The sequence below is a fragment of the Ovis aries genome, chromosome 4 (genome assembly GCF_016772045.2).
Source record: "Ovis aries strain OAR_USU_Benz2616 breed Rambouillet chromosome 4, ARS-UI_Ramb_v3.0, whole genome shotgun sequence".
In the NCBI taxonomy this organism is placed as follows: Eukaryota; Metazoa; Chordata; class Mammalia; order Artiodactyla; family Bovidae; genus Ovis; species Ovis aries.
This window is the reverse complement of record NC_056057.1, coordinates 108,690,978-108,716,888: the sequence shown is the minus strand read 5'-3', so window position 1 is coordinate 108,716,888 and position 25,911 is coordinate 108,690,978. Positions and strand designations below refer to the sequence as shown.

Genomic DNA, 25,911 nt, shown 5'->3' with positions numbered 1-25,911 from the left:
CTATCCCCTGGAGTTTGCTCAAACTCAGGACCATTGAATCAGTGATGCCATCTAACCAGCTCATCCTCTGTCGCCCCCTTCTCCTCTTGCCCTCAATCTTTCCAAGCATTAGGGTCTACCAAGTTTGTATTTTACCATCAGTTCGAAACAAACAATTCTCATGACTCTCTTGAGAATTTAGATTTTCCAAGGGGCCCCATTAGTCATTACACCTTTCCTGAGAGAAAACCTTTCCTGAACATTCTCCCTGGAGGAAAACAGAGATTGCCTGTGTTTGACTGTGTGTGCACGAAATATTTGAATGAAAGTCAGGAGAAGACATGTCATCACAGATTTTAAGATTTTCAAACATCTCAAAGGCTTTCAGCTCAGTTCAGTCGCTCAGTCATGTCAGACTCTTTGCGACCCTATGAATCACAGTAGGCCAAGCCTCCCTGTCCATCACCAACTCCCGGAGTTCACCCAAACTCATGTCCATTGAATCAGTGATGCCATCCAGCCATCTCATCATCTGTCATCCCCTTCTCCTCCTGCCCCCAATCCCTCCCAGCATCAGAGTCTTCTCCAGTGAGTCAACTCTTCACATGAGGTGGCCAAAGTATTAGAGTTTCAGCTTTAGCATCATTCCTTCCAAAGAAATCCCAGGACTGATCTCCTTTAGAATGGACTGGTTGGATCTCCTTGCAGTCCAAGGGACTCTCATATTAAAATGCATCAATTCTTCGGTGCTCAGCTTTCTTCACAGTCCAACTCTCACATCCATACATGACCACAGAAAAAACCATAGCCTTGACTAGATGGATGTTTGTTGGCAAAGTAATGTCTCTGCTTTTGAATATGCTATCTAGGTTGGTCATAACTTTTCTTCCAAGGAGTAAGCATCTTTTAATTTCATGGCTCCAGTCACCATCTGCAGTGATTTTGAAGCCCCAAAAAATAAAGTCTGACACTTTTTCCACTGTTTCCCCATCTATTTCCCATGATGTGATGGGACTAGATGCCATGATATTCTTTTTCTGAATGTTGAGCTTTAAGCCAACTTTTTCACTCTTCTCTTTCTCTTTCATCAAGACGTTTTTTAGCTCCTCTTCACTTTCTGCCATAAGGGTGGTGTCATCTGCATATCTGAGGTTATTGATATTTCTCCTGGCAAGCTTGATTCCAGCTTGTGCTTCTTCCAGCCCAGCGTTTCTCATGATGTACTCTGCATAGAAGTTAAAAGAGTCAGGTTAAAATACACAGCCTTGATGTACTCCTTTTCCGATTTAGAACCAGTCTGTTGTTCCATGTCCAGTTCTAACTGTTGCTTCCTGACCTGCATACAGATTTCTCAAGAGGCAGTTCAGGTGGTCTGGTATTCCCATCTTTTCCAGAATTTTCCACAATTTATTGTGATCCACACAGTCAAAGGCGTTGGCATAGTCAATAAAGCAGAAATAGATGTTTTTTTTTCTGGAACTCTCTTGCTTTTTCCATGATCCAGTGGATGTTGGCCATTTGATCTCTGGTTCCTCTGCCTTTTCTAAAACCAGCTTGAACATCTGGAAGTTCTCAGTTCACATATTGCTGAAGCCTGGCTTGGAGAATTTTGAGAATTACTTTACTAGCATGTGAGATGAGTGCAATTGTGTGGTAGTTTGAGCATTCTTTCACATAGCCTTTCTTTGGGATTGGAATGAAAACTGACCTTTTCCAGTCCTGTGGCCACTGCTGAGTTTCCCAGATTTCCTGACATATTGAGTGCAGCACTTTCACAGCATCATCTTTTAGGATTTGAAATAGCTCCACTGGGATTCCATCATCTCCACTAGCTTTGTTCGTAGTGATGCTTTCTAAGGCCCACTTGACTTCACATTCCAGGATGTCTGGCTCTGGTGAGTGATCACACCATCATGATTATCCAAGTAGTGAAGATCTTTTTTGTACAGTTCTTCTGTGTATTCTTGCCACCTCTTCTTAATACCTTCTGCTTCTGCTAGGTCCATATCATTTCTGTCCTTTATCGAGCCCATCTTTGCATGAAATGTTCCCTTGGTATCTCTAATTTTCTTGAAGAGATCTCTAGTCTTTCCCAATCTATTGTTTGCCTATCTTTCTTTGCATTGATCGCTGAGGAAAGCGTTCTTATCTCTCCTTGCTGTTCTTTGGAACTCTGCATTCAGATGCTTGCGTCTTTCTTTTTCTCCTTTGCTTTTTGCTTCTCTTCTTTTCACAGCTATTTGTAAGGCTTCCCCAGACAGCCATTTTCTTTTTTGTATTTCTTTTCCATGGGGATGGTCTTGATCCCTGTCTCCTGTACAATGTCACGAACCTCAGTCCATAGTTCATCATGCACTCTATCTATCAGATCTAGTTACTTAAATCTATTTCTCACTGCCACTGTAAAATAATAAGGGATTTGATTTAGATCATACCTGAATGGTCTATTGGTTTTCCCTACTTTTTTCAGTTTGAGTCTGAATTTGGCAATAAGGAGTTCATGATCTGAGCCACAGTCAGCTCCTGGTCTTGTTTTTGTTGACTGTATAGAGCTTCTCCATCTTTGGCTGCAAAGAATATAATCAGTCTGATTTTTGTGTTCACTATCTGGTGATGTCCATGTTAGTCTTCTCTTGTGTTTTTGGAAGAGGGTGTTTGCTATGACCAGTGCATTCTTTTGGCAAAACTCTATTAGCTTTTGCCCTGCTTCATTCCATATTCCAAGGCCAAATTTGCCTGTTGCCCCAGGTGTTTCTTGACTTCCTACTTTTGCATTCCAGTCCCCTATAATGAAAAGGACATCTTTCTTGGGTATGTGTTCTAAAAGGTCTTGTAGGTCTTCATAAAATCATTCAACTTCAGCTTCTTCAGCATTACTGGTTGGGACATAGACTTGGGTTACTGTAATATTGAATGGTTTGCCTTGGAAACGAACAGAGATGATTCTGTCATTTTCCAGATTGCATCCAAGTACTGCATTTCAGACTCTTTTGTTGACCTTGATGGCTACTCCATATCTTCTAAGGAATCTGTCCATAGTAGTAGATATAATGGCCATCTGAGTTAAATTCACCCATTCCAGTCCATTTTAGTTCGCTGATTCCTAGAATGTTGACATTCACTCTTGCCATCTCCTGTTTGACCACTTCCAATTTGCCTTGATTCATGGACCTAACTAATATTCCAGGTTCCTATGCAATATTGCTCTTTGCAGCATCGGACCTTGCTTCTATCCCCAGTCACATCCACAACAGGGCACTGTTTTTGCCTTGGCTCCATCCCTTCATTCTTTCTGAGTTATTTCTCCACTGACCTCCAGTAGCATATTGGGCACTTACCGACCTGGGGAGTTCCCCTTTCAGTATCCTTCCTATCATTTTGCCATTTCATACTGTTCATGGGGTTCTCAAGGCAAGAATACTGAAGTGGTTTGCCATTCCCTTCTCCAGTGGACCACATTCTATCAGACCTCTCCACCATGACCCGCCTGTCTGGGTGGCCCCACAGGGCATGGCTTAGTTTCATTGACTTAGACAAGGCTGTGGTCCGTGTGATTAGATTGACTAATTTTCTGTGATTATGGTCTGTGTGTCTGCCCTCTGATGCCTCTTGCAACACCTACCGTCTTACTTGGGTTTCCCTTACTTTGGACGTGAGGTATCTCTTCACAGCTGCTCCAGCAAAGTGCAGCCGCTGCTCCTTACCTTGGATGAGAGGTATCTCCTCACAGTTGCCCCTCCTGACCTTTAACGTTGAGTAGGTCTTCTCGGCTCTCCTGCGCCCATGCAGCCACCCTGTGCCTCCTTGGACATGGGGCTGCTCCTCTCAGAAGCTGCCCCTGACCTCAGGGACTGTAACATGAGGTAAATATCACAATTCATAGTACATAACACTTGGTCCTATATAGCTTTGCAAAACGAAATGAAACTAAAAAATGAAAAGCACTTCATCATTTTAAAAAATTGATAACCTGCACTTCATTAAAATAAAATAAAAAAGCTTTTGCTCTGTGAAAGACATTGTGAAAAAATATTAAATGTTGTGCCAAAGATGAGAAAATCTGTTCACATGTTGGAAAAATGACTTGATTCCAAAATACACAAAGGAATCTAAAACAGAATAAGAAAATGAACAACTCAATTTAGAAATGGGTCAAAGTCCCTAACAGATACCCCTTTAAAGAAAATATACAGATGGTAAATAAGCGTATGAAATGATATTCCACATCCATGTCATCAGGGAAATGAATATTAAAGTAAGATTGAGACACCTCTATAGACCTAGTAGAATGGCTAAAATCCAAACATCAGTTCAGTTCAGTTGCTCAGTCGTGTCCGACTCTTTGCGACCCCATGAATCGCAGCACGCCAGGCCTCCCTGTCTATCACCAACTCCCAGAGTTCACTCAGACTCGCGTCCATTGAGTCCGTGATGCCATCCAGCCATCTCATCCTTGGTCGTCCCCTTCTTCTCCTGCCCCCAATCCCTCCCAGCATCAAAGTCTTTTCCAATGAGTCAACTCTTTTCATGAGGTGGCCAAAGTGCTGGAGCTTCAGCTTTAGCATCATTCCTTCCAAAAGAAATCCCAGGGCTGATCTCCTTCAGAATGGACGGGTTGGATCTCCTTGCAGTCCAAGGGGCTCTCAAGAGTCTTCTCCAACACCACAGTTCAAAAGCATCAGTTCTTCGGTGCTCAGCCTTCTTCACAGTCCAACTCTCACATCCATACATGACCACAGGAAAAACCATAGCCTTGACTAGACGGACCTTGGTTGGCAAAGTAATGTCTCTGCTTTTGAATATACTATCTAGGTTGGTCATAACTTTTCTTCCAAGGAGTAAGCGTCTTTTAATTTCATGGCTGCAGTCACCATCTGCAGTGATTTTGGAGCCCCCAAAAGTAAAGTTTGACACTGTTTCCACTGTCTCCCCATCTATTTCCTATGAAGTGATGGGACCAGATGCCATGATCTTCGTTTTCTGAATGTTGAGCTTTAAGCTAACTTTTTCACTCTCCTCTTTCACTTTCATCAAGAGGCTTTTAGTTCCTCTTCACTCTCTGCCATAAGGGTGGTGTCATCTGCATATCTGAGGTTATTGATATTTCTCCTGGCAATCTTGATTCCAGGTTGTGTTTCTTCCAGTCCAGCGTTTCTCATGATGTACTCCAGTACTCTTGCCTGGAGAATCCCATGGAGGGAGGAGCTTGGTAGGCTACAGTCCATGGCGTTGCAAAGAGTTGGACACGACTGAGTGACTTCACTTTCACTCTGCATATAAGTTAAATAGCAGGGTGACAATATACAGCCTTGACATCCTCCTTTTCCTATTTGGAACCAGTCTGTTGTTCCACATCCAGTTCTAACTGTTGCTTCCTGGCCTGCATACAGATATCTCAAGAGGCAGATTAGGTGGTCTGGTATTCTCATGTCTTTCGGAATTTTCCACAGTTTATTGTGATCCACACAGTCAAAGACTTTGGCATAGTCAATAAAGCAGAAATAGATGTTTTTCTGGAACTCTCTTGCTTTTTCGATGATCCAGTGGATGTTGGCAATTTGATCTCTGGTTCCTCTGCCTTTTCTAAAACCAGCTTGAACATCAGGAAGTTCATGGTTCACGTATTGCTGAAGCCTGGCTTGGAGAATTTTGAGAATTACTTTACTAGCATGTGAGATGAGTGCAATTGTGTGGCAGTTTGAGCATTCTTTAGGATTGCCTTTCTTTGGGATTGGAATGAAAACTGACCTTTTCCAGTCCTGTAGCCACTGCTGAGTTTTCCAGATTTCCTGACATATTGAGTGCAGCACTTTCACAGCATCATCTTTTAGGATTTGAATAGCTCTACTGGAATTCCATCACCTTGACTAACTTTGTTCATAGTGATGCTTTCTAAGGCCCACTTGACTTCACATTCCAGGATGTCTGGCTCTGGTGAGTGATCACACCATCATGATTATCCAAGTCATGAAGATCTTCTTTGGACAGTTCTTCTGTGTATCTTGCCACCTCTTCTTAATATCTTCTGCTTCTGTTAGGTCCATATCATTTCTGTCCTTTATCGAGCCCATCTTTGCATGAAATGTTCCCTTGGTATCTCTAATTTTCTTGACGAGATCTCTAGTCTTTCCCATTCTGTTGCTTTCCTCTATTTCTTTGCACTGATCGCTAAGGAAGGCTTTCTTATCTCTTCTTGCTATTCTTTGGAACTCTGCATTCAGATGCTTATATCTTTTCTTTTCTCCTTGGCTTTTTGCTTCTCTTCTTTTCACAGCTATTTGTAAGGCTTCCCCAGACAGCCATTTTGCTTTTTTGCATTTCTTTTTCATGGGGATGGTCTTGATCCCTGTCTCCTGTACAATGTCATGAACCTCATTCCATAGTTCATCAGGCACTCTATCTTTCAGATCTAGGCCCTCAAATCTATTTCTCACTTCCACTGTATAATCATAAGGGATTTCATTGAGGTCATACCAGAATGGTCTAACAGTTTTCCCTGCTTTCTTCAATTTAAGTCTGAATTTGGTAATAAGGAGTTGATGATCTGAGCCACAGTCAGCTCCTCGTCTTGTTTTTGTTGACTGTATAGAGCTTCTCCATGTGGTTCACTGGAGAAGGGAATGGCAAACCACTTCAGTATTCTTGCCTTGAGAACCTCATGAACAGTGTGAAAAGGCAAAATGGTAGGACACTGAAAGAGGGACTCCCCAGGTCAGTAGGTGCCCAATATGCTACTGGAGATCAGTGGAGAAATAACTCCAGAAAGAATGAAGGGATGGAGCCAAAGCAAAAACAGTACCCAGCTGTGGATGTGACTGGTGATAGAAGCAAGATCCGATGCTGTAAAGAGCAATATTGCATAGGAACCTGGAATGTCAGGTCCATGAATCAAGGCAAATTGGAGTGGTCAAATAGGAGATGGCAAGAGTGAACGTCGACATTCTGGGAATCAGCGAACTAAAATGGACTGGAATGGGTGAATTTAACTCAAATGACCATTATATCTACTACTGCAGGCAGGAACATCTCAGAAGAAATGAAGTAGCCATCATGGTCAACAAAAGAATCTGAAATGCAGTACTTGGATGTAATCTCAAAAACGACAGAATGATCTCTGTTTGTTTCCAAGGCAAACCATTCAATATCATATTAATTCAAGTCTATGCCCCAACCAGTAATGCTGAAGAAGCTGAAGTTCAATGATTCTATGAAGACCTACAAGACCTTTTAGAACACATACCCAAGAACGGTGTCCTTTTCATTATAGGGGACTGGAATGCAAAAGTAGGAAGTCAAGAAACACCTGGAGTAACAGACAAATTTGGCCTTGGAATACGGAATGAAGCAGGGAAAAGACTAATAGAGTTTTGCCAAGAAAATGCATGGTCATAGCAAACACCCTCTTCCAACAACACAAGAGACATGGACATCACTAGATGGTCAACACCAAAATCAGATTGATTATATTCTTTGCAGCGAAAGATGTAGAAGCTCTATACAGGCAACAAAAACAAGACCAGGAGCTGACTGTGGCTCAGATCATGAACTCCTTATTACCAAAATCCAAACATGGATAACATCAAACACTGTTTAGGATGTGGACCAACAGGAATCTTTATCCATTGCTAAGGGAATTCATTTTCAGTCACTGCAACCTAGTAGAGTCAGTTTGGAAGGCAGTTTAATAGTTTCTTAAATACTAAACATACTCTTACTCTCTGAACTACCAATCACCCTACATGGTTTTCCTTCATTGAAAGGAGGTGAAAACATGTCCACACAAACCCTGCAAACAAATGTTTATAGCAACATTATTCACAATTATTAAAACTTGGGAGTAAAAATGATCTCCTTCAAAATGTGAGTGGATAAACAAACTGTACACCAATACAATATTATTTTATCAGTGATATTATTCAGTGATATAAAGAAATGGCCTATTAAGTCCCCCAAATATGGAGAAACCTTAAATGAATATTGCTGTGTCAGTTCAGTTCAGTTCAGTTGCTCAGTCGTGTCCATCTCTTTGGGACCCCATGAATTGCAGCACGACAGGCCTTCCTGTCTATCACCTCCTCCCAAAGTTCACTCAGATTCACGTCCATCGAGTCCGTGATGCCATCCAGGCATCTCATCCTCTGTCATCCCCTTCTCCTCCTGCCCCCAATACCTCCCAGCATCAAAGTCTTTTCCAATGAGTCAACTCTCCACAGAGGTGGCCAAAGTAATGGAGATTCAGCTTTAGCATCATTCCTTTCAAAGAAATCCCAGGGTTGATCTCCTTCAGAATGGACGGGTTGGATCTCCTTGCAGTCCAAGGGACTCTCAAGAGTTTTGTCCAACACCACAGTTCAAAAGCATCAATTGTTCGGTGCTCAGCCTTCTTCACAGTCCAACTCTCACATCCATACATGACTACTGGAAAAACCATAGAGAAGTCAAATTTAAAATGCTATATACATTGGATGATTTCAACTATATGACTTCCAGAAAAGGTAAAACTATGGAGATATGGCTAATAGATGGGGAAACAATGGAAACTGTGAGAAACTTTATTTTGGGGGGCTCAAAATCACTGCAGATGGTGACTGCCGCCATGAAATTGAAAGACGTTTGCTCCTTGGAAGTAAAGTTATGATTGATCTAGACAGCAAATTGAAAAGCAGAGACATTACTTTGTCAACATAGGTCCATCTAGTCAAAGCTATGGTTTTTCCAGTGGTCATGTATGGACGTGAGAGTTGGACTATAAATAAAGCTGAGTGCCGAAGAACTGATGGTTTTGAATTGTGGTGTTGGAGAAGACTCTTGAGAGTCCGCTGGACTGCAAGGAGACCAAACCAATCTATCCTAAAGGAAATCAGTCCTGAATATTCATTGGAAGGACCAATGTTGAAGCTGAAATTCCAATACATTGGCCACCTGATGCAAAGAACTGAGTCATTGGAAAACACCCTGATGCTGGGAAAGATTGAAGGCAGGAGGAGAAGGGGATGACAGAGAATGCAATGGTTGGATGGCATCACTGACTCAATGCACATGAGTTTGAGTCAACTGTGGGAGTTGGTGATGGACAGGGAAGCCTGGTTTGCTGCAGTCCACCAGGTCACAAAGAGTCAGACACAACTGAGTGCCAGAACTGATGGAGATATTTAAAAGATTAGTAGTTGTCAGAGGTTTTGGGGAGATAAAGTGGGGTGCACTGTTGAGACACAGCAGATCTGTAGGGCTGTGAAACTATTTGGTATGGTGTTATAACGGTGGATATAAGTCCACCTTTATATGTAATAAAGGTATATACATGATACCTTTGTCAAAACTGATGGAATATATAACCCAAAGAGTGAACTCTAACTATGAAATTTTGTTAATAATGTATCAATATTGGCTCATCAGTTTAAACAAACACAACACACACATTGCAAGATATTAACAATATAAGAAACGGGAGGAAAAGAGGGAATATACAGAACTCTGAGTTCAGGACTCAAATTTTCTATAAACCTAAATGTGCAACCCCGTGTCCAAGAAGCAGTGGCTCTGTGGGCACAGGAGGGCTAGAGGAGCTACTCCACCCTAAGATCAGGAGGGGCGGCATTGAGGAGATACCTCTCATCCAAGGTAAGGAGCAGAGGCTGCACTTTGCTGGAGCAAACATGAAGAGATACCTCACGTCCATGGTAAGAGAAACCCAAGTAAGATGGTAGGTGTTGCAAGAGGGCATCAGAGGACAGACACACTGAAACCATAACCACAGAAAACTAGTCAATCTAATCACACTAGGACCACAGCCTTGTCTAACTCAATGAAACCAAGCCATGCCTGTGGGGCAACCAAAGATGGGTGGGTCATGGTAGAGAGGTCTGACAGAATGTGGTCTACTGGAGAAGGGAATGGCAAGCCACTTCAGTATTCTTGCCTTGAGAACCCCATGAACAGTATGAAAAGGCAAAATGATAGGATACTGAAAGAGGAACTCCCCAGGTCGGTAGGTGCAACTCCCCAGGTCCAATATGTTACTGGAGATCAGTGGAGAAATAACTCCAGAAAGAATGAAGGAAAGGAGCCAAAACAAAAACAATACCCAGTTGTGGAGGAGACTGGTGATAGAAGCAAGATCCGATGCTGTAAAGAGCAATATTCCATAGAAATCTGGAATGTCAGGTCCATGAATCAAGGCAAATTGGAAGTGGTCAAACAAGAGATGGCAAGAGTGAACATCGACATTCTAGGAATCAGTGAACTAAAATAGTCTGGAATGGATGAATTTAACTCAGATGACCATTATATCTACTACTGTGGGCAGGAATCTGTCAGAAGATATGGAGTAGCCATCATGGTCAACAAAAGAGTCTGAAATGCAGTACTTGGATGCAATCTGGAAAATGACAGAATGATCTCTGTTTGTTTCCAAGGCAAAGCATTCAATATCACAGTAATCCAAGTCTATGCCCCAAACAGCAATGCTGAAGAAGCTGAAGTTGAACAATTTTATGAAGACCTACAAGACCTTTTAGAACACACACCCAAAAAAGATGTCCTTTTCATTATAGGGGACTGGAATGCAAAAGTAGGAAGTCAAGAAACACCTGGAGTAACAGGCAAATTTGGCCTTGGAATGCGGAATGAAGCAGAGCAAAGACTAATAGAGTTTTGTCAAGAAAATGCACTGGTCATAGCAAACATCCTCTTCCAACAACACAGAGAAGACTCTACACATGGAAATCACCAGATGGTCAACACCGAAATCAGATTGATTATATTCTTTGCAGCCAAAGATGGAGAAGCTCTGTACAGTCAGCAAAAACAAGACCAGGAGCTGACTGTGGCTCAGATCATGAACTCCTTATTGCCAAATTGAGACTCAAATTGAAGAAAGTAGGGAAAACCACTAGACCATTCAGGTATGACCTAAATCAAATCCCTATACAATCCCCACTATACAGTGGATGTGAGAAATAGATTTAAGGGCCTAGATCTGATAGATAGAGTACATGATGAACTATGGACTGAGGTTCGTGACACTGTACAGGAGACAGGGATCAAGACCATCCCCATGGAAAAGAAATGCAAAAAGAAAATGGCTGTCTGGGGAGGCCTTACAAATTGCTGTGAAAAGAAGAGAAGCAAAGGAGAAAGAGAAAGACATAAGAATCTGAATGTAGAGTTCCAAAGAATAGCAAGAAGAGATAAGAAAGCCTTCCTTAGCGATCAATGCAAAGAAATAGAGGAAAACAACAGAATGGGAAAGACTAGAGATCTCTTCAAGAAAATTAGAGATACCAAGGGAACATTTCATGCAAAGATGGGCTCAATAAAGGACAGAAATATGGACCTAACAGAAGCAGAAGATATTAAGGAGAGGTGGCAAGAATACACAGAACTGTACAAAAAAGATCTTCACGACCAAGATAATCACGATGGTGTGATCACTCACCAGAGCCAGACATCCTGGAATGTGAAGTCAAGTGGTCCTTAGAAAGCATCACTACAAACAAAGTTAGTCAAGATGATGGAATTCCAGTAGAGCTATTCAAATCCTGAAAGATGATGCTGTGAAAGTGCTGCACTCAATATGTCAGGAAATCTGGAAAACTCAGCAGTGGCCACAGGACTGGAAAAGGTCAGTTTTCATTCCAATCCCAAAGAAAGACAATGCCAAAGAATGCTCAAACTACCGCACAACTGCACTAATCTCACATGCTAGTAAAGTAATTCTCAAAATTCTCCAAGCCAGGTTTCAGCAATACATAAACCGTGAACTTCCTGATGTTCAAGCTGGTTTTAGAAAAGGCAGAGGAACCAGAGATCAAATTGCCAACATCCGCTGGATCATGGAAAAGCAAGAGAGTTCCAGAAAAACATCTATTTCTGCTTTATTGACTATGCCAAAGCCTTTGACTGTGTGGATCACAATAAATTGTGGAAAATTCTGGAAGAGATGGGAATATCAGACTACCTGACCTGCCTGTTGAGAAACCTATATACAGGTCAGGAAAAAACAGTTAGAACTAGACATGGAACAACAGACTGGTTCCTAATAGGAAAAGGAATATGTCAAGGCTGTATATTGTCACCCTGCTTATTTAACTTATATGCAGAGTACATCATGAGAAACGCTGGGCTGGAAGAAGCACAAGCTGGAATCAAGATTGCCAGGAGAAATATCAATAACCTCAGATATGCAGATGACACCACCCTTATGGCAGAGAGTGAAGAGGAACTAAAAAGCCTCTTGATGAAAGTGAAAGAGGAGAGTGAAAAAGTTAGCTTAAAGCTCAACATTCAGAAATCTAAAATCATGGCATTTGGTCCCATCACATCATGGGAAATAGATGGGGAAGTAGTGGAAAAAGTGTCAGATTTTATTTTTGGGCTCCAAAATCACTGCAGATGGTGACTGCAGCCATGAAATTAAAAGTCGCTTACTCCTTGGAAGAAACGTTATGACCAACCTAGATAGCATATTCAAAAGCAGAGACATTTACTTTGCCGACTAAGATCCATCTAGTCAAGGCTACGGTTTTCCAGTGGTCATGTATGGATGCGAGAGATGGGCTGTGAAGAAAGCTGAGCACTGACGAATTGATGCTTTTGAACTGTGGTGTTGGAGAAGACTCTTGAGGGTCCCTTGGACTGCAAGGAGATCCAACCAGTCCATTCTGAAGGAGATCAGCCCTGGGATTTCTTTGGAAGGAATGATGCTAAAGCTGAAACTCCAGTACTTTGGCCACCTCATGCGAAGAGTTGACTCATTGGAAGAGACTCTGATGCTGGGAGGGATTGGGGGCATGTGGAGAAGGGGATGACAGAGGATGAGATGGCTAGATGGCATCACTAACTCAATATACATGAGTCTGAGTGAACTCTGGGAGTTGGTGATGGACAGGGAGGCGTGGTGTGCTTCGACTCATGGTGTTGCAAGGCGTTGGATATGACTGAGTGACTGAACTGAACTGACTTGAAAAGTGCACTAGAGTCTATTTGAACTCAAAGCAAGATGGTAGAGTAAGAGGACAGAGAACTTACCTCCTCCCACAAACACATCAAAAATACATCTTAATGTGGAACAACTCTCAGTAAAAACTAACTAGAGATTAGCAGAAAGACTCCAGTACAACCAACGCTGCAAGGAAGATCCATACAGAATCAGACAGGAAGGTCAGAGAAGCAATACCAGGACCTACACATTTGGGAGGGAACTCAGATAAAATGGTAAATTACTTTAGTGGAGACCCTCCCTTGTGAGTGAGCTATTAGAACCACATATTGGGCTCTGGGGTCTGACAAAGTGAAGACAGGCCCCCTTGGGTGTTTGATGGCCCAGAGGATGCCTGAACTCTGCTTGTGGGGAACACTTGCTTGCTCCTGAAGCAGGGCAGGAAGGACAGGTTAAAACCAAAGAGTGATCTGACTGGTTCCTGAGACCAGCGAGGTGTCTGGTCCAGCCTGAGCCAAGCAAACACTCCAGCACCAAAGTGAGTGTTGCCAAGACGAAGGACAATTGCACAGGTCATCCATCAGAGACAATTTGGATTTCTGATGGTGATCAGACTGTAATGGCCTATGTCAGGACCCTCGTGCAATACCCCCGCCAGCCCCTCTTGCTCCAGCACTGCTCCCCTCTGGGGCAAGGAGTTGTTGGGTACAGGAAGAGCACACACCCAAAGTGAATTGAATCAGCTCCCCCAGGGCTTCTGTGCCAGCAGTGTGGACCTTGACCTTGTCCCTGACAGGGTGATGACAGTGGCCAAGCAGAAGGAAAGCCCTGCCTTACACCTGGTTCTACTCGAAGCCTGTGTCTGTGAGTCTGCTTCTGTTTCGTTCTACACATTTGCTTCATTTTTTTTTTTTTTAGATGGAAGTGACATCTAAGATGTCATGTAAGATGTCTTTCTGACTTATTCACTAATCATAATAATCTCTGTGTTCTATTCACATTGCTGCAAATGGCAAAATTTCATTTTCTATTCCTGAGTAATATTCCATTGTACATATACACAGTGTATCTTCTTTATCTGTTCATCTGTCAATGAGCATTGTTTTCATCTCGTATCTATTGTATCTACTATGCTGCTATGAACATTTGGGTGCGTGTATTTTTTTGAATTAACGTTTTCCTTTTCTTTGGGTAACTATCCAGCAGTGGAACTGCTGAACTGCATGGTAGTTCTATTTTTAATTTTGTGAAGAAACTCCATACTGTTTACCATGGTGCCTGCACTAATTTACATTCCCACAAACACTGCACCAGGGTTCCCTTTTCTTCAGATCCTCACTAACACCTGTCATTTTTATCTTTTTGATGACAGTCACTCTGACAGTTGTGAGGTGATACCCCATTGTGGTTTTGTTTTGCGTTTTCCTGATGATTAGTGATGTGGAGTATCTTTTTATATGTCTGTTGGTCATCAGTATGATTTCTTTGGAAAAAAACTATAATTGAGGTCCTCTGCTCGTATTTTAATTGTATTGTTTATTTTTTATATTGAGTTGTGTGATATATGTTCTTTGATATATATGTATATATATATGATATATATATCTTCTTTATATGTTTTGGATATCAACCTTTTATCTGAAATGTTGTTTGCCAAATATTTCTTCCCATTCAATAAACCGCTCTTCAGTTGGTGATGCTTTACTTTGCTCTATAAAAGTTCTTTATTGTGATTGGGTCCCAACTGTCTATTTTTACTTTTGCTTTATTTGCCTGAGGAGACAGATTCAAAAAATAATATTAAGACTTATTTCAAAATGCTTACTGCCTACATTTTCTTCTATGACTTTTACAGTTTCTGGTTTTACATATAAGTCTTTAAAGCATGTTGAATTTATGTTTGCATATGGTATGAGAAAGTAGTCCAATACTGCTTATTGAAGAGATCGATATTCTTTATTTTATATTATTGCTTCTTTGGTCATAAACTGGCCATATGTGTGTAGGTTTATATTTGGGTTCTCTATTCTGCTCCATTGATCTGTGTTTTTGTGCTAGTACCATACTGTTTTGATTGTCATAACTTTGTAGTATAATCTGAAGACAGGAAATTTGATTATCTCCAGTTTTGCTTTTCTTTCTGAAGGCTGGTTTGACTCTTTGATGATTATTTGTGGTTCCATACTAATTTTGAATGATTTGTTCTTGTTCCATGAAAAATACCATGTTATTTGAAGAATTGCATTGCATCTGTAGACTGCATTGGGTAATACGGGCATTTTAATAATATTAAATCTTCTAATCCATGAACATGGGGTATCTTTCAATTTATTTCTATCATCTTGAGTTTCTTTCACTAATGTTCATAGTTTTTGGAGTACAAATCTTTCCCCTTCCTGGTTAAATTTATTCCTAGGCATTTTATTCTTTTTGATGTGATTGTAAATGGGATTTTTTCTTGATTTCTATTTCTGATAGCTCATTATTAGAGTACAGAAATTTAACAAATTAGTGTGCATTAATTTTTTATCCTGAAGCTTTATTAAATTCATTTATTGGTTCTAATATTTTTTCGGTGGAGTCTTCAGAGTTGTATATATTATCACATCATCTCAAACAGCAACAGTTTTACTTCTTTCCAATGTAGATGCATTTTATACCTTTTTCAATTGTGGAGCATAAGTCTTCCAGTACTATGTTAAACAGACATGGTGAGAGTGGGCATTTTTGTCTTGTTCCTGATCTTAGAGAAGATTTCATTTCATTAGTGTGATGTTCACCAGGCATTTGTTATAAATGGCCTCTATTTTGTTGAGGTATATTCTTTCTATATCAATCTTTCTTAGAGTTTTTATCATGATTGGATGTTGAATTTTGTTATGTGCTTTTTTGCATCTATTGAGATGACCATGTTATCTCATGTCATTAACAAAATGACACCTCATTTGTTAATGCGGTGTCTCATGTTGACATATTTGTAGATACTGCACCCTCCTTGCATCTCTGAAATAAATCTCACTTGATCATGATGTATGATTTTTTATGTATTATTGAATTCAGCTTGCTAACATTTAATTGAGGATTTTTCTTCTAAATTAATCATGGATAATGGTTTGTAATTTTTATTTTATTTTTTTGAAATGTTTTTATATGCAGTTGGTATCAGGATATTGCTGACCTGGTAGAATGAATTAGAAAGTGTTTCCTCCTTTTCAATTTTTGGGAATAGCTGGAGAAGGATGGGTATTAAGTGAAAGTGAAAGTCGCTCAGTTGTGTCTGACTCGTTGTGACTCCATGGAATTCTCCAGGCCAGAATACTGGAGTGGGTAGCTTTTCCCTTCTCTGGGGGATCTTCTGAACCCAGCGGTTGGATCCAGGCCTCCCGCATTGCAGGCAGATTCTTTACCAGCTGAGTGACAAGGGAAGCCCAAGAATACTGGAGTGGGTTGCCTATCCCTTCTCCAGGAGATCTTCCCAACCCAGGAATCAAACTGGGGTCTCCTGCACTGCAGGTGGATTCTTTATCAACTGAGCTATTGAGGAAGCCCTTTTCAAGTTTTTGAAATTTGAAAAGTTTCCTACTTTCCAATTTTTTGGAATAGCTGGAGAAGCATAGGTATTAACTCTTCTTTAAATATTTGGTAGAATTTGTCTGTAAAGCCCTTTGGTCCCAGACTTCTGTTTGTTGGGAGATTTTATTACTCATTTAACATCATTATTTACTAATAATGACCTGTGAAGGCATCCTTTTTCTTCCAGATTTAGGCTTGGAAAGCTATCTATTTCTAGCAATTTTCAATTCTTCTAGATCACCCACTTTGTTGGTGAATAACGGTTTATAGTATCCCCTTATAGTTATTTGCTTTTTAGTGATATCAGCTGAAACTTCTCTTTAATTTCTGATTTTATTCATTTAAGCCCTCTTTCTTTTTTTCATGATGAATCTGTCTAAAGGTCTATTGAGTTTATGTTTTCAAAGAACCAGCTTTTAATTTCATTGATCTCTTTTATTTACTCATTTATTTGGTCACCATGTCATTAATTTCCACTCTGGTCTTTATTATTTCCTTCCACTAACTTTGAAGAATTTTGCTGTTTAGTTGCGAAGTTGTGTCCAACACCTTTGCGACCTCATGGACAGTCATGCTCCTCTGTTCATGGAATTCTACTGGCAAGAATACTGGAGTGAGTTGCCATTTCCTTCTCCAGGGGATCTTCTCAACCTAGGGATCGAACCAGCGACTCCTGCATTCAGTTCAGTTGCTCAGTCCTGTCCCACTTTTTGCGACCCTATGGACTGCAGCTCGCAAGGCTTCCCTATCAATCACGAACTCCTGGAGCTTACTCAAACTCACGTCCATCTAGTCAGTGATGCCATCCAACCATCTCATCCTCTGTCGTCCCCTTCTCCTCCCACCTTCAATCTTTCCCAGCATCAGGGTCTTTTCCAATGACTCAATTCCTCACATGAGGTGGCCAAAGTATTGGAGCTTCAGCTTCAGCATCAGTCCTTCCAGAGAATATTCAGGACTGATTTCCTTTAGAATGCACTCGTTGGGTCTCCTTGCAGTCCAAGGGACTCTCAAGAGTCTTCTCCAACACCACAGTCAAAAGCATCAGTTATTCGGTGCTCAGCTTTCTTTATAGCCCAACTCTCACATCCATACATGACCACTGGAACAACCATAGCTTTGAGTAGATGGGCTTTCTTGGCAAAGGAATGTCTCTGCCTTTTAATATGCTATCTAGGTTGGTTATGGCTTTTCTGCCAAGGAGTAAGCGTCTTTTAATTTCATGGCTGCAGTCCCCATCTGTAGTGATTTTGGAGCCCTTGAAATGAAGTCTCTCACTGTTTCCATTGTTTCCTCATTTTTTGCCATGAAGTGATGGGACCGGATGCCATGATCTTCGTTTTCTGAATGTTGAGTTTTAAGCCAACTTTTCACTCTCCTCTTTCACATTCATCAAGAAGCTCTTTAGTTCTTCACTTTCTGTCACAGTGGTGGTGGCATCTGCATACTCGAGATTATGGATATTTCTCTTGGCCATCTTGATTCCAGCTTGTGGTGCATCCTTGCAGTTTATTGTGATCCACCCAGTCAAAGTCTTTGGTGTAGTCAATAAAGCAGAAGCACAAGGCTTCCCTTGTGGCTCAGCTGGTAAAGAATCCACCTGCAATGGGGGAGACCTAGGTTCAATCCCTGGGTTTGGAAGATCGCCTGGAGAAGGGAAAGACTAGCCACTCCAGTATTCTTGCCTGGTGAATTCCACGGACTCTACAGTCCATGGGGTTGCAATGAGTCAGACACAATTGAGCAACTTTCACTTTCACTTTCTTCACTGCTGCATTACAGGTGGATTCTTTACAACTGAGCCACCAGGGACATCTATCATTCTTTTTCTAACTCCTTTAGTTGTAAAGTTAAGATTGCTTGAGATTTTTGTTTCTTGACATAGCCCTGTATTCTTTTTTTAACTGCTTTTGCTGTGTTCCATATATTTTGAAAAGCTGTGTTTCTCTTTTCATTCATCTTGAAGGTATTTTATAAATTTCTTTTTTTTCTTTCCAGTTGATCCTTTGGTAGCATCCTTTTTAGTAGCATGTTGTCTAGCCTCCTTACATTTGTATTTTTTCCAGTGTTCTTCTTATAATTTATTCCTAGTTTAATACTGTGTAGTCAGAAAACATTTAATTTCTGTCTTCTTAATTTAATGTCTTCTGTTATAGATGTTTCAAAAGTCTATTTTGTTTGATATGAGTATTGCTACCCCAGCTTTCTTTTCATTTCCATTTGCATAGGATATCTCTTTGTTTCCACTCCTTGTGTGTGTTTAGTTCTGTTCCAGATGTCTTGTAAGAGGCATATAGATTGGTGGGGTTTTTGTGTATTTTTTTGCTGTTGGTGGTTTTCTTGTCTCTCTCTCTCTCTCTCTTTTTGGCTTGTTTTCTGCTTTTCAACCCATTGAGCCATCCTATGTCCTTTCACTGGAGCATTTAGTCCATTTACAGTTAAAGTGATTATTGATGAGTATATGAAAGTGAAAGTCACACAGTCGTGTCTGACTCTTTGTGATCCCATAGACTATAGAGTCCATGGCATTCTCCAGGCCAGAATACTGGAGTGGGTAACCATTCCCTTCTCTAGGGGATCTTCCCAACCCAGATATCGAATCCAGGTCTTCCACATTGCAGGTGGATTCTTTACCAGCTGAGCTACCAGGGAAGCCCATTTGAAGTATATAACTACTGCTATTTTGTTACTCATTTTCTGTTATTTTTTTAAAGGTATTTTCACTTCTCTATATTTATGTGTATAGTTTTACATATATATGTATGTGTTTATATACAATATAAATATATTTCAATATTTATATTGATAGCTGTTCAAGTTTAAACATTTTAAAGGCTCTACATATTTACTCCCTTTCCCACAAGTTTTGTCTTTTGGTATCAAATTTTACATGTGTTTTCACATCCCTTAACTGATTATTTTAATTATAGTTGGTTTTATAACTTTTGTCTTTCAAGCTTTATACTACCTTATTTGAGTGGTTGATACACTGTCTTTAATTTACCTCTATCAGGGAGATTTTTCATACACGTATTTTCTTATTTCTTGTTATGGTCTTTAGTTTTCACCTGAGGGCCATTTAACATTTCTTATAAGGCTGGTCCAGTAGTGATGAACTCAGTTTTTGTTTGCCTAGGAAACTCTTTTCTTCAAATCAATGCTAACCTTGCTGGGTAGAGTATCCTTGGTCATAGGGGCTTTTATTCAGCACTTTATATAATGCCAGTCCCTTCTGGCCCGCAAATATTCTGCTGAAAAATCAACTGATAGCCTTATGGAAGTTCCTTTATATGTGATTCTTTGTTTTTCTCTTGTTGCCTTTGAAATTCTTTATCTTTAAATTTTGCTATTTTAATATTGATATGTCTTGGTGGGTATTTGTGTTACCTGAACCTGTATATCTAGTTCCTTTAGGTTAGGGAATGTTTCAGCAATTATGTCATCAAGTACATTTTTTACCCCTTTCTCTCTTCACCTGGGACTCCTATAATGCAAATATTAGTATAGTTATTGTTGTTTCACAGGTCCCTTAAATTTTCCTGATTTAATTATCTTTGTTTTTGTTCTAGTTGAGTGATTTCGCAATCAACCTTGCAGATCACTTATGCATCTATATTACCTAATCTATGTACTAATGTGCTGTTGATTCCTTCTAGTGTATTTTTTATTTCAGGCATTGTGTTCTCCAGCTCTGATTTGTATTTCTTATATTATTCTTTTTTTTTTTTTTTTTTAGTCTTAAAGGCATGTCTTGTGTGGGAGACTCCTTATGTAGTCTACATGTGCCCAGTGCCTTTGGGCAAGATCTGGAACTGGCACAAGTCTGTGCTGAGGCTTTTTTCAGGGCCTGTTGGGGCCTCCACTTACAGGGGTCAGAACTGGAGCCAGGGCTGGGTGGGGCTAGAGCTAGAGTCTGACGTAGGCTGAGGCCCTTTTGAGGGCACACTGTGAGGCCTTGCTTCAGTGAGCCATGAGCTGCTGCTGGGGACTAGACCTAGGATTAGTCGTGGGCTGAGGCTTCTCCTGGATCACACTGAAGTAACCATTTTGGTGGGTGCAGAGCTGGAGCCCGAGAGACGGGAGCCATTAGCTGATGAGAGCCCCCAGGCCGTGCTCGTGGCCACTACCGTGACCGGGACTGTGGCCATGGAGGGAGTGGCCGGGGCCCGGGGCCTGAGGAGAGCTGCTGCTTCTCCTGGGGGCAGGGGTATTGGTGGCCACTGCCTTAGTGGGATATGTGGCCAGAGCCAGAGAGGCTAGAGCTACAGTCCAGGAAGACTGGGGGTGGGGCCTACTGGGGTGGTCTTGGCAAGCTGGCCATAGCACCGGGCACTTTTCATCTTGCTGTTTCTGCACAGGACCTGGGAGGAAGCAAGTCCATGAGTACACCCTTTAACAGGGAAATTTAGATTTCCAACAGCCCCTGGGCTCTCTCAGTTATAAGCCTCACAGGTTTCAAAACCAGCAAAAGCGTTTTGTCTTGCTAGTGCAGGGCCCCAGGGCTGGGGTGCCCAACATGGTGCTTGAACTCCTTGTTCCTTGGGGAGGATGCCCATCTTGGGATAACCTCCTCCCCTTCCAGGATGCACAATGGGTGTGTGGGTCCCAACTAGATTGTTTCTCTTTCCCTCCTACATGTTTGGTGTGGAGTTATTTCTTTTGTATTCACGGTTGTACAAAACTTGTTCTACTTTAGTTCTCAAAGAGAGAGAGCTCTTTCATATGTAGTTTCAGCTTTGGTATATTCATGCGAGATATACTCAGGGTCTTACAACTCTTCTGTCTTGAACTTGTCTTCTAAAATTTTAAATGTACACTTCAGTGACATTGTCAATAACACTGTGGCGCCATCATCAATATCCATCTCCAGAACTTTCCCACCTCAAACAGACTCTGTACCAATTAAATAACTTCTTATTCTCGTCTCCTAGTCACTTGTAACCATTATTCTACTTCATGTTTCTAGGTATCTGAATATCCTACATATATCTCTTTTTCTTTCAGTTTAGATAAGGGTTTGCCAATATTTTGAGTTTCTCGGGATACCATTTCTTAGTTTCATTGACTTCTTTTTCTACCAGTTGGCTGTTTTCTATTCTCTATTTTGCTTATCTACATTCCAGTATTTATCACTTTCTTATTTCTGCCATATTGGGGTTGATTTTTCTTCTATTTCTGGTTCAGATGTAAAGTGAGGGTGTTGGTTTTCAATCTTCTCTCTTTATAAATGCATGAGGACATGCTACTGAAAGCTCCCTTCTCAGTACTGCTTTTGCAGCCACACATTTTTGGCATGCTGTGTCTTGTTTTCATCAGTCTCCAACCAGTTCCTAATTTCTCGCTTGAACCCCTGTAATCAATTTTTCAACTCAGTCCCAGAATTTATGTTTGGTTCTTCTTATAGTTTTTATCTCTTTGTGATACTTTCATTTTGTTCATGTATCATTTTATTTGTCTATATGTTTTATAGATTATTCAATATCGTTAAAATGATGATCCTGGATTTTCGCCAGGTGACTCATATCTACATCTCCTTAGGGATAGTTTCTTGAGATTTAGTTTGCTCCTTTAATTGGTCCATGATTTCCCTGTTTCACTATATATCTTATGAACTGTAGCTGAGATGTGGGCGTTTGGAAAAACAGCTACTTCTCCTAGTCAATTGACTGACTTTGAGAAGGGGAAGGTCTTCAGCAATAAGCTCTCCTAGAGATTCTAGGGACCTCCTAGCCTTGACTGTGGATGCAGCTTCTCTGAATCGGTTTATGTACTTTCTCAGTTAAAGAGGTTTGCCCTTTATTTTTTTTTTTCCTGGAGCCTGTACAGACTTGCTCTACCTGGTGTTTGTCTGACATGCTACAATCTCTATATATCTATAAAAAGTTGGAATGCTTGCGATGTTTCCCAGTGGCCCCTACAGTTCAGTTCGGTTCAGTCGCTCAGTCGTGTCCGACTCTTTGCGACACCATGAATCACAGCATGCCAGGCCTCCCTGTCCATCACTTAATACCAGAGTTCCCTAGACTCACGTCCATTGAGTCCGTCATGCCATCCAGCCATCTCATCCTGGGTCATTCCCTTCTCCTCCTGCCCCCAATCCCTCCCAGCATCAGAGTCTTTCCCAGTGAGTCAACTCTTCCCATGAGGTGGCCAAAGTCCTGGAGTTTCAGCTTTAGCATCATTCCTTCCAAAGAAATCCCAGGGCTGATCTCCTTCAGAATGGACTGGTTGGATCTCCTGGCAGTCCAAGGGACCCTCAGGAGTCTTCTCCAACACCACAGTTCAAATGCATCAATTCTTTGGTGCTCAGCCTTCTTCACAGTCCAACTCTCACATCCATGCATGACCACAGGAAAAACCATAGCCTTGACTAGATGGACCTTAGTCGGCAAAGTAATGTCTCTGCTTTTGAATATACTGTCTAGGTTGGTCATAACGTTTCTTCCAAGGAGTAAGCGTCTTTTAATTTCATGGCTGCAGTCACCATCTGCAGTGATTTTGGAGCCCCCAAAAATAGAGTCTGACACTGTTTTCACTGTTTCCCCATCTATTTCCCATGAAGTGATGGGACCAGATGCCATGATCTTCGTTTTCTGAATGTTGAGCTTTAAGCCAACTTTTTCACTCTCCTCTTTCACTTTCATCAAGAGGCTTTTTAGCTCCTCTTCACTCTCTGCCATAAGGATGGTGTCATCTGCATATGTGAGGTTATTGATATTTCTCCTGGCAATCTTGATTCCAGCTTGTGTTTCTTCTACTCCAGCATTTCTCATGATGTACTCTGCATGTAAGTTAAATAAACAGGGTGACAATATACAGACTTGACGTCCTCCTTTTCCTATTTGGAACCAGTCTTTTGTTCCATGTCCAGTTCTAACTGTTGCTTCCTAACCTGAATACAGATTTCTCAAGAGGCAGGTCAGGTGGTCTGGTATTCCCATCTCTTTCAGAATTTTCCACAGTTTCTTGTGATCCACATAGTCAAAGACTTTGGCATAGTCAATAAAGCAGAAATAGATGTTTTTCTGGAACTCTCTTGCTTTTTCCATAATCCAGGGGATGTTGGCAATTTGATCTCTGGTTCCTCTGCCTTTTCTGAAACCAGCTTGAACATCAGGGAGTTCACGATTCATGTATTGGAGAATTTTGAGCATTACTTTACTAGCATGTGAGATGAGTGCAATTGTGTGGTAGTTTGAGCATTCTTTGGCATTGCCTTTCTTTGGGATTGGAATGAAAACTGACCTTTTCCAGTCCTGTGGCCACTGCTGAGTTTTCCAAATTTGCTGCCATATTGAGTGCAGCACTTTCACAGCATCATCTTTCAGGATTTGAAATAGCTCAACTGGAATTCCATCACCTCCACTAGCTTTGTTCGTAGTGATGCTTTCTAAGGCCCACTTGACTTCACACTCCAAGATGTCTGGCTCTAGATGAGTGATCACATCATCATGATTATGTGGGTCTTGAAGATCTTTTTGTACAGTTCTTCCATGTATTCTTTCCACCTCTTCTTAATATCTTCTGCTTCTCTTAGGTCCAGACCATTTCTGTCCTTTATCGAGCCCATCTTTGCATGAAACTTTCCCTTGATATCTACAAGGAATCCAAATTGCCATTCGCATCAGTGCTCTGAAACAAGTGAGAAAACTAACCTTCAGGCCACTCTCCGAAAAGCTACAAAATATCCACATTGTTCAGTTTTCTTTTTCCCTCTTGAAGAAGAGATGGGAGTTGGGAATTTTCTCCTGATCTGGACACATGGTGGCAGATACAGGAGGTAGCTATAGGAGGTAAAGTGTCATCAATTTGCGTAAACTCTTCACTTACTGTATCTCTTCTTGGCGTTGTGTTTGTCTGGGGTGCTGACACCTCTTATCTGACTTCTGTTATTTTCAGAAAGGAAATATGGCTGGTATATTCTGGTCTCCATGGAGGAACAATGGCTTAGGGGATCTTACTCTGCCATCATGTTGATGTTCCTCTTGAGTAATTGTCATCATGAAATCATGCATCTTCTCGGGAAATTTTGTTGAGTTTTGTATACCAGCAATCACATCTCACTGGGGGAAAATGCAGTGAACCAAAACTGGACCCTTCCTCACACTGTCCTCTTTTTCTGCAATACTCTGTGGAAGGCAGCCTTCACTTGAGCATTCCGTACGCTGTAGACAAGAGGGTTCAGCAATGGGTTGAATAGAGTGTAAAACAGGAAAAGGATTTTCTTCTGTTCCTCTCGGTGGCTACTGTCAGGGGCCAAGTACACCATCATGGCTATGCCAAAGTAGAACCCAACCACACAGAGGTGGGAGGAGCAGGTAGAGAAGGCTTTCTTGCGGCCCTCCTTTGACTGGATCTTCAGGATTGCCCAGAGGATGTGCACGTAGGAGACCAACATCAAGGAAAGGGGCCCAACTAAAATAAACACACCTTCAGCAAAGAGAAACATTTCATTGATCCAGATGTCACCACAGGTCACTTTGAGAACAGATTGAATCTCACAGAAGAAATGGTTCACCTTCTGGGGCCCACAGAAGGGCAGCCTTAGAAACAGACTTACTTGTACTATCGCCAGCGAAAATCCACACGCCCAGCAAGCAATGGCCAGGAACGTGCACACCCTCCAGTTCATGATGACCATGTACTGTAGGGGGTGGCAGATCGCCACAAACCTGTCATAGGACATCACCACCAAAATCAAACACTCTATTGAAGCAAAAGTCAAATTAAAAATCATCTGCAAAGTACATAAGATAAAGGAGATGTCTTTTTTGTGTTTCACTAGATTTGCCAGCAAATTGGGCAAATTGCTAGAAGCATAGGATATGTCAATGATGGCCAGATGAGACAGGAAGTAGTACATGGGGGTGTGCAGTCTAGGGTCGAGGCAGATGAGACCCAAGATCATGCCATTTGCCAGCAGGTTGAAGGTATATAACAGGGAGAAGATACCAAACAGGACCAATTCCATGTCTTCACTGAGCTGGAATCCTACCAGGATGAATTCTGCAATCCATGATTGATTGCCCTCCATTCCTAAAGACAGTCTGTCAAGGAGTGAAGTGTGATGGCAAGGTCACAGCTGGATAACAATGAAAACAGGAGTTATTTATCAGAAGGGAATGAAGAAGAAGCTGGTATACTTGTCCCTGCATTACTGATTTTAATTTTTCTAAGTTTCTTCGCCCTTTTTTTTTTTTTAATGTGAAGTAATCCAAAATTTCAGATAAGTATCAGGGACTATAAACTATACTACTATATAGATTTTACCAGACTGTTTTTTTAAATTTTGCCTTATCATTTATCTTCTTTGTGTGCACATAGTGTTAATTTCCTGGAGACCCCATAAGACTAACAGGAAACCATATTCACCTATTGGCGATTTACATCTAAACCTTTTGGAATTTTTTCTCTGTAAC

The 25,911-nt window shown here is 41.2% G+C and overlaps 1 protein-coding gene across 1 annotated transcript; it reads right to left on the bottom strand.

The window, feature by feature from the left end:
- Positions 1 to 24,593: 24,593 nt before the first annotated feature.
- On the bottom strand, positions 24,594 to 25,526 carry LOC101119716 (olfactory receptor 2A2-like). Its single transcript, XM_012177318.3, has one exon. The coding sequence runs from the start codon at positions 25,524 to 25,526 to the stop codon at positions 24,594 to 24,596; it is 933 nt and encodes a 310-aa protein (XP_012032708.2).
- Between the last annotated feature and the right edge of the window lie 385 nt (positions 25,527 to 25,911).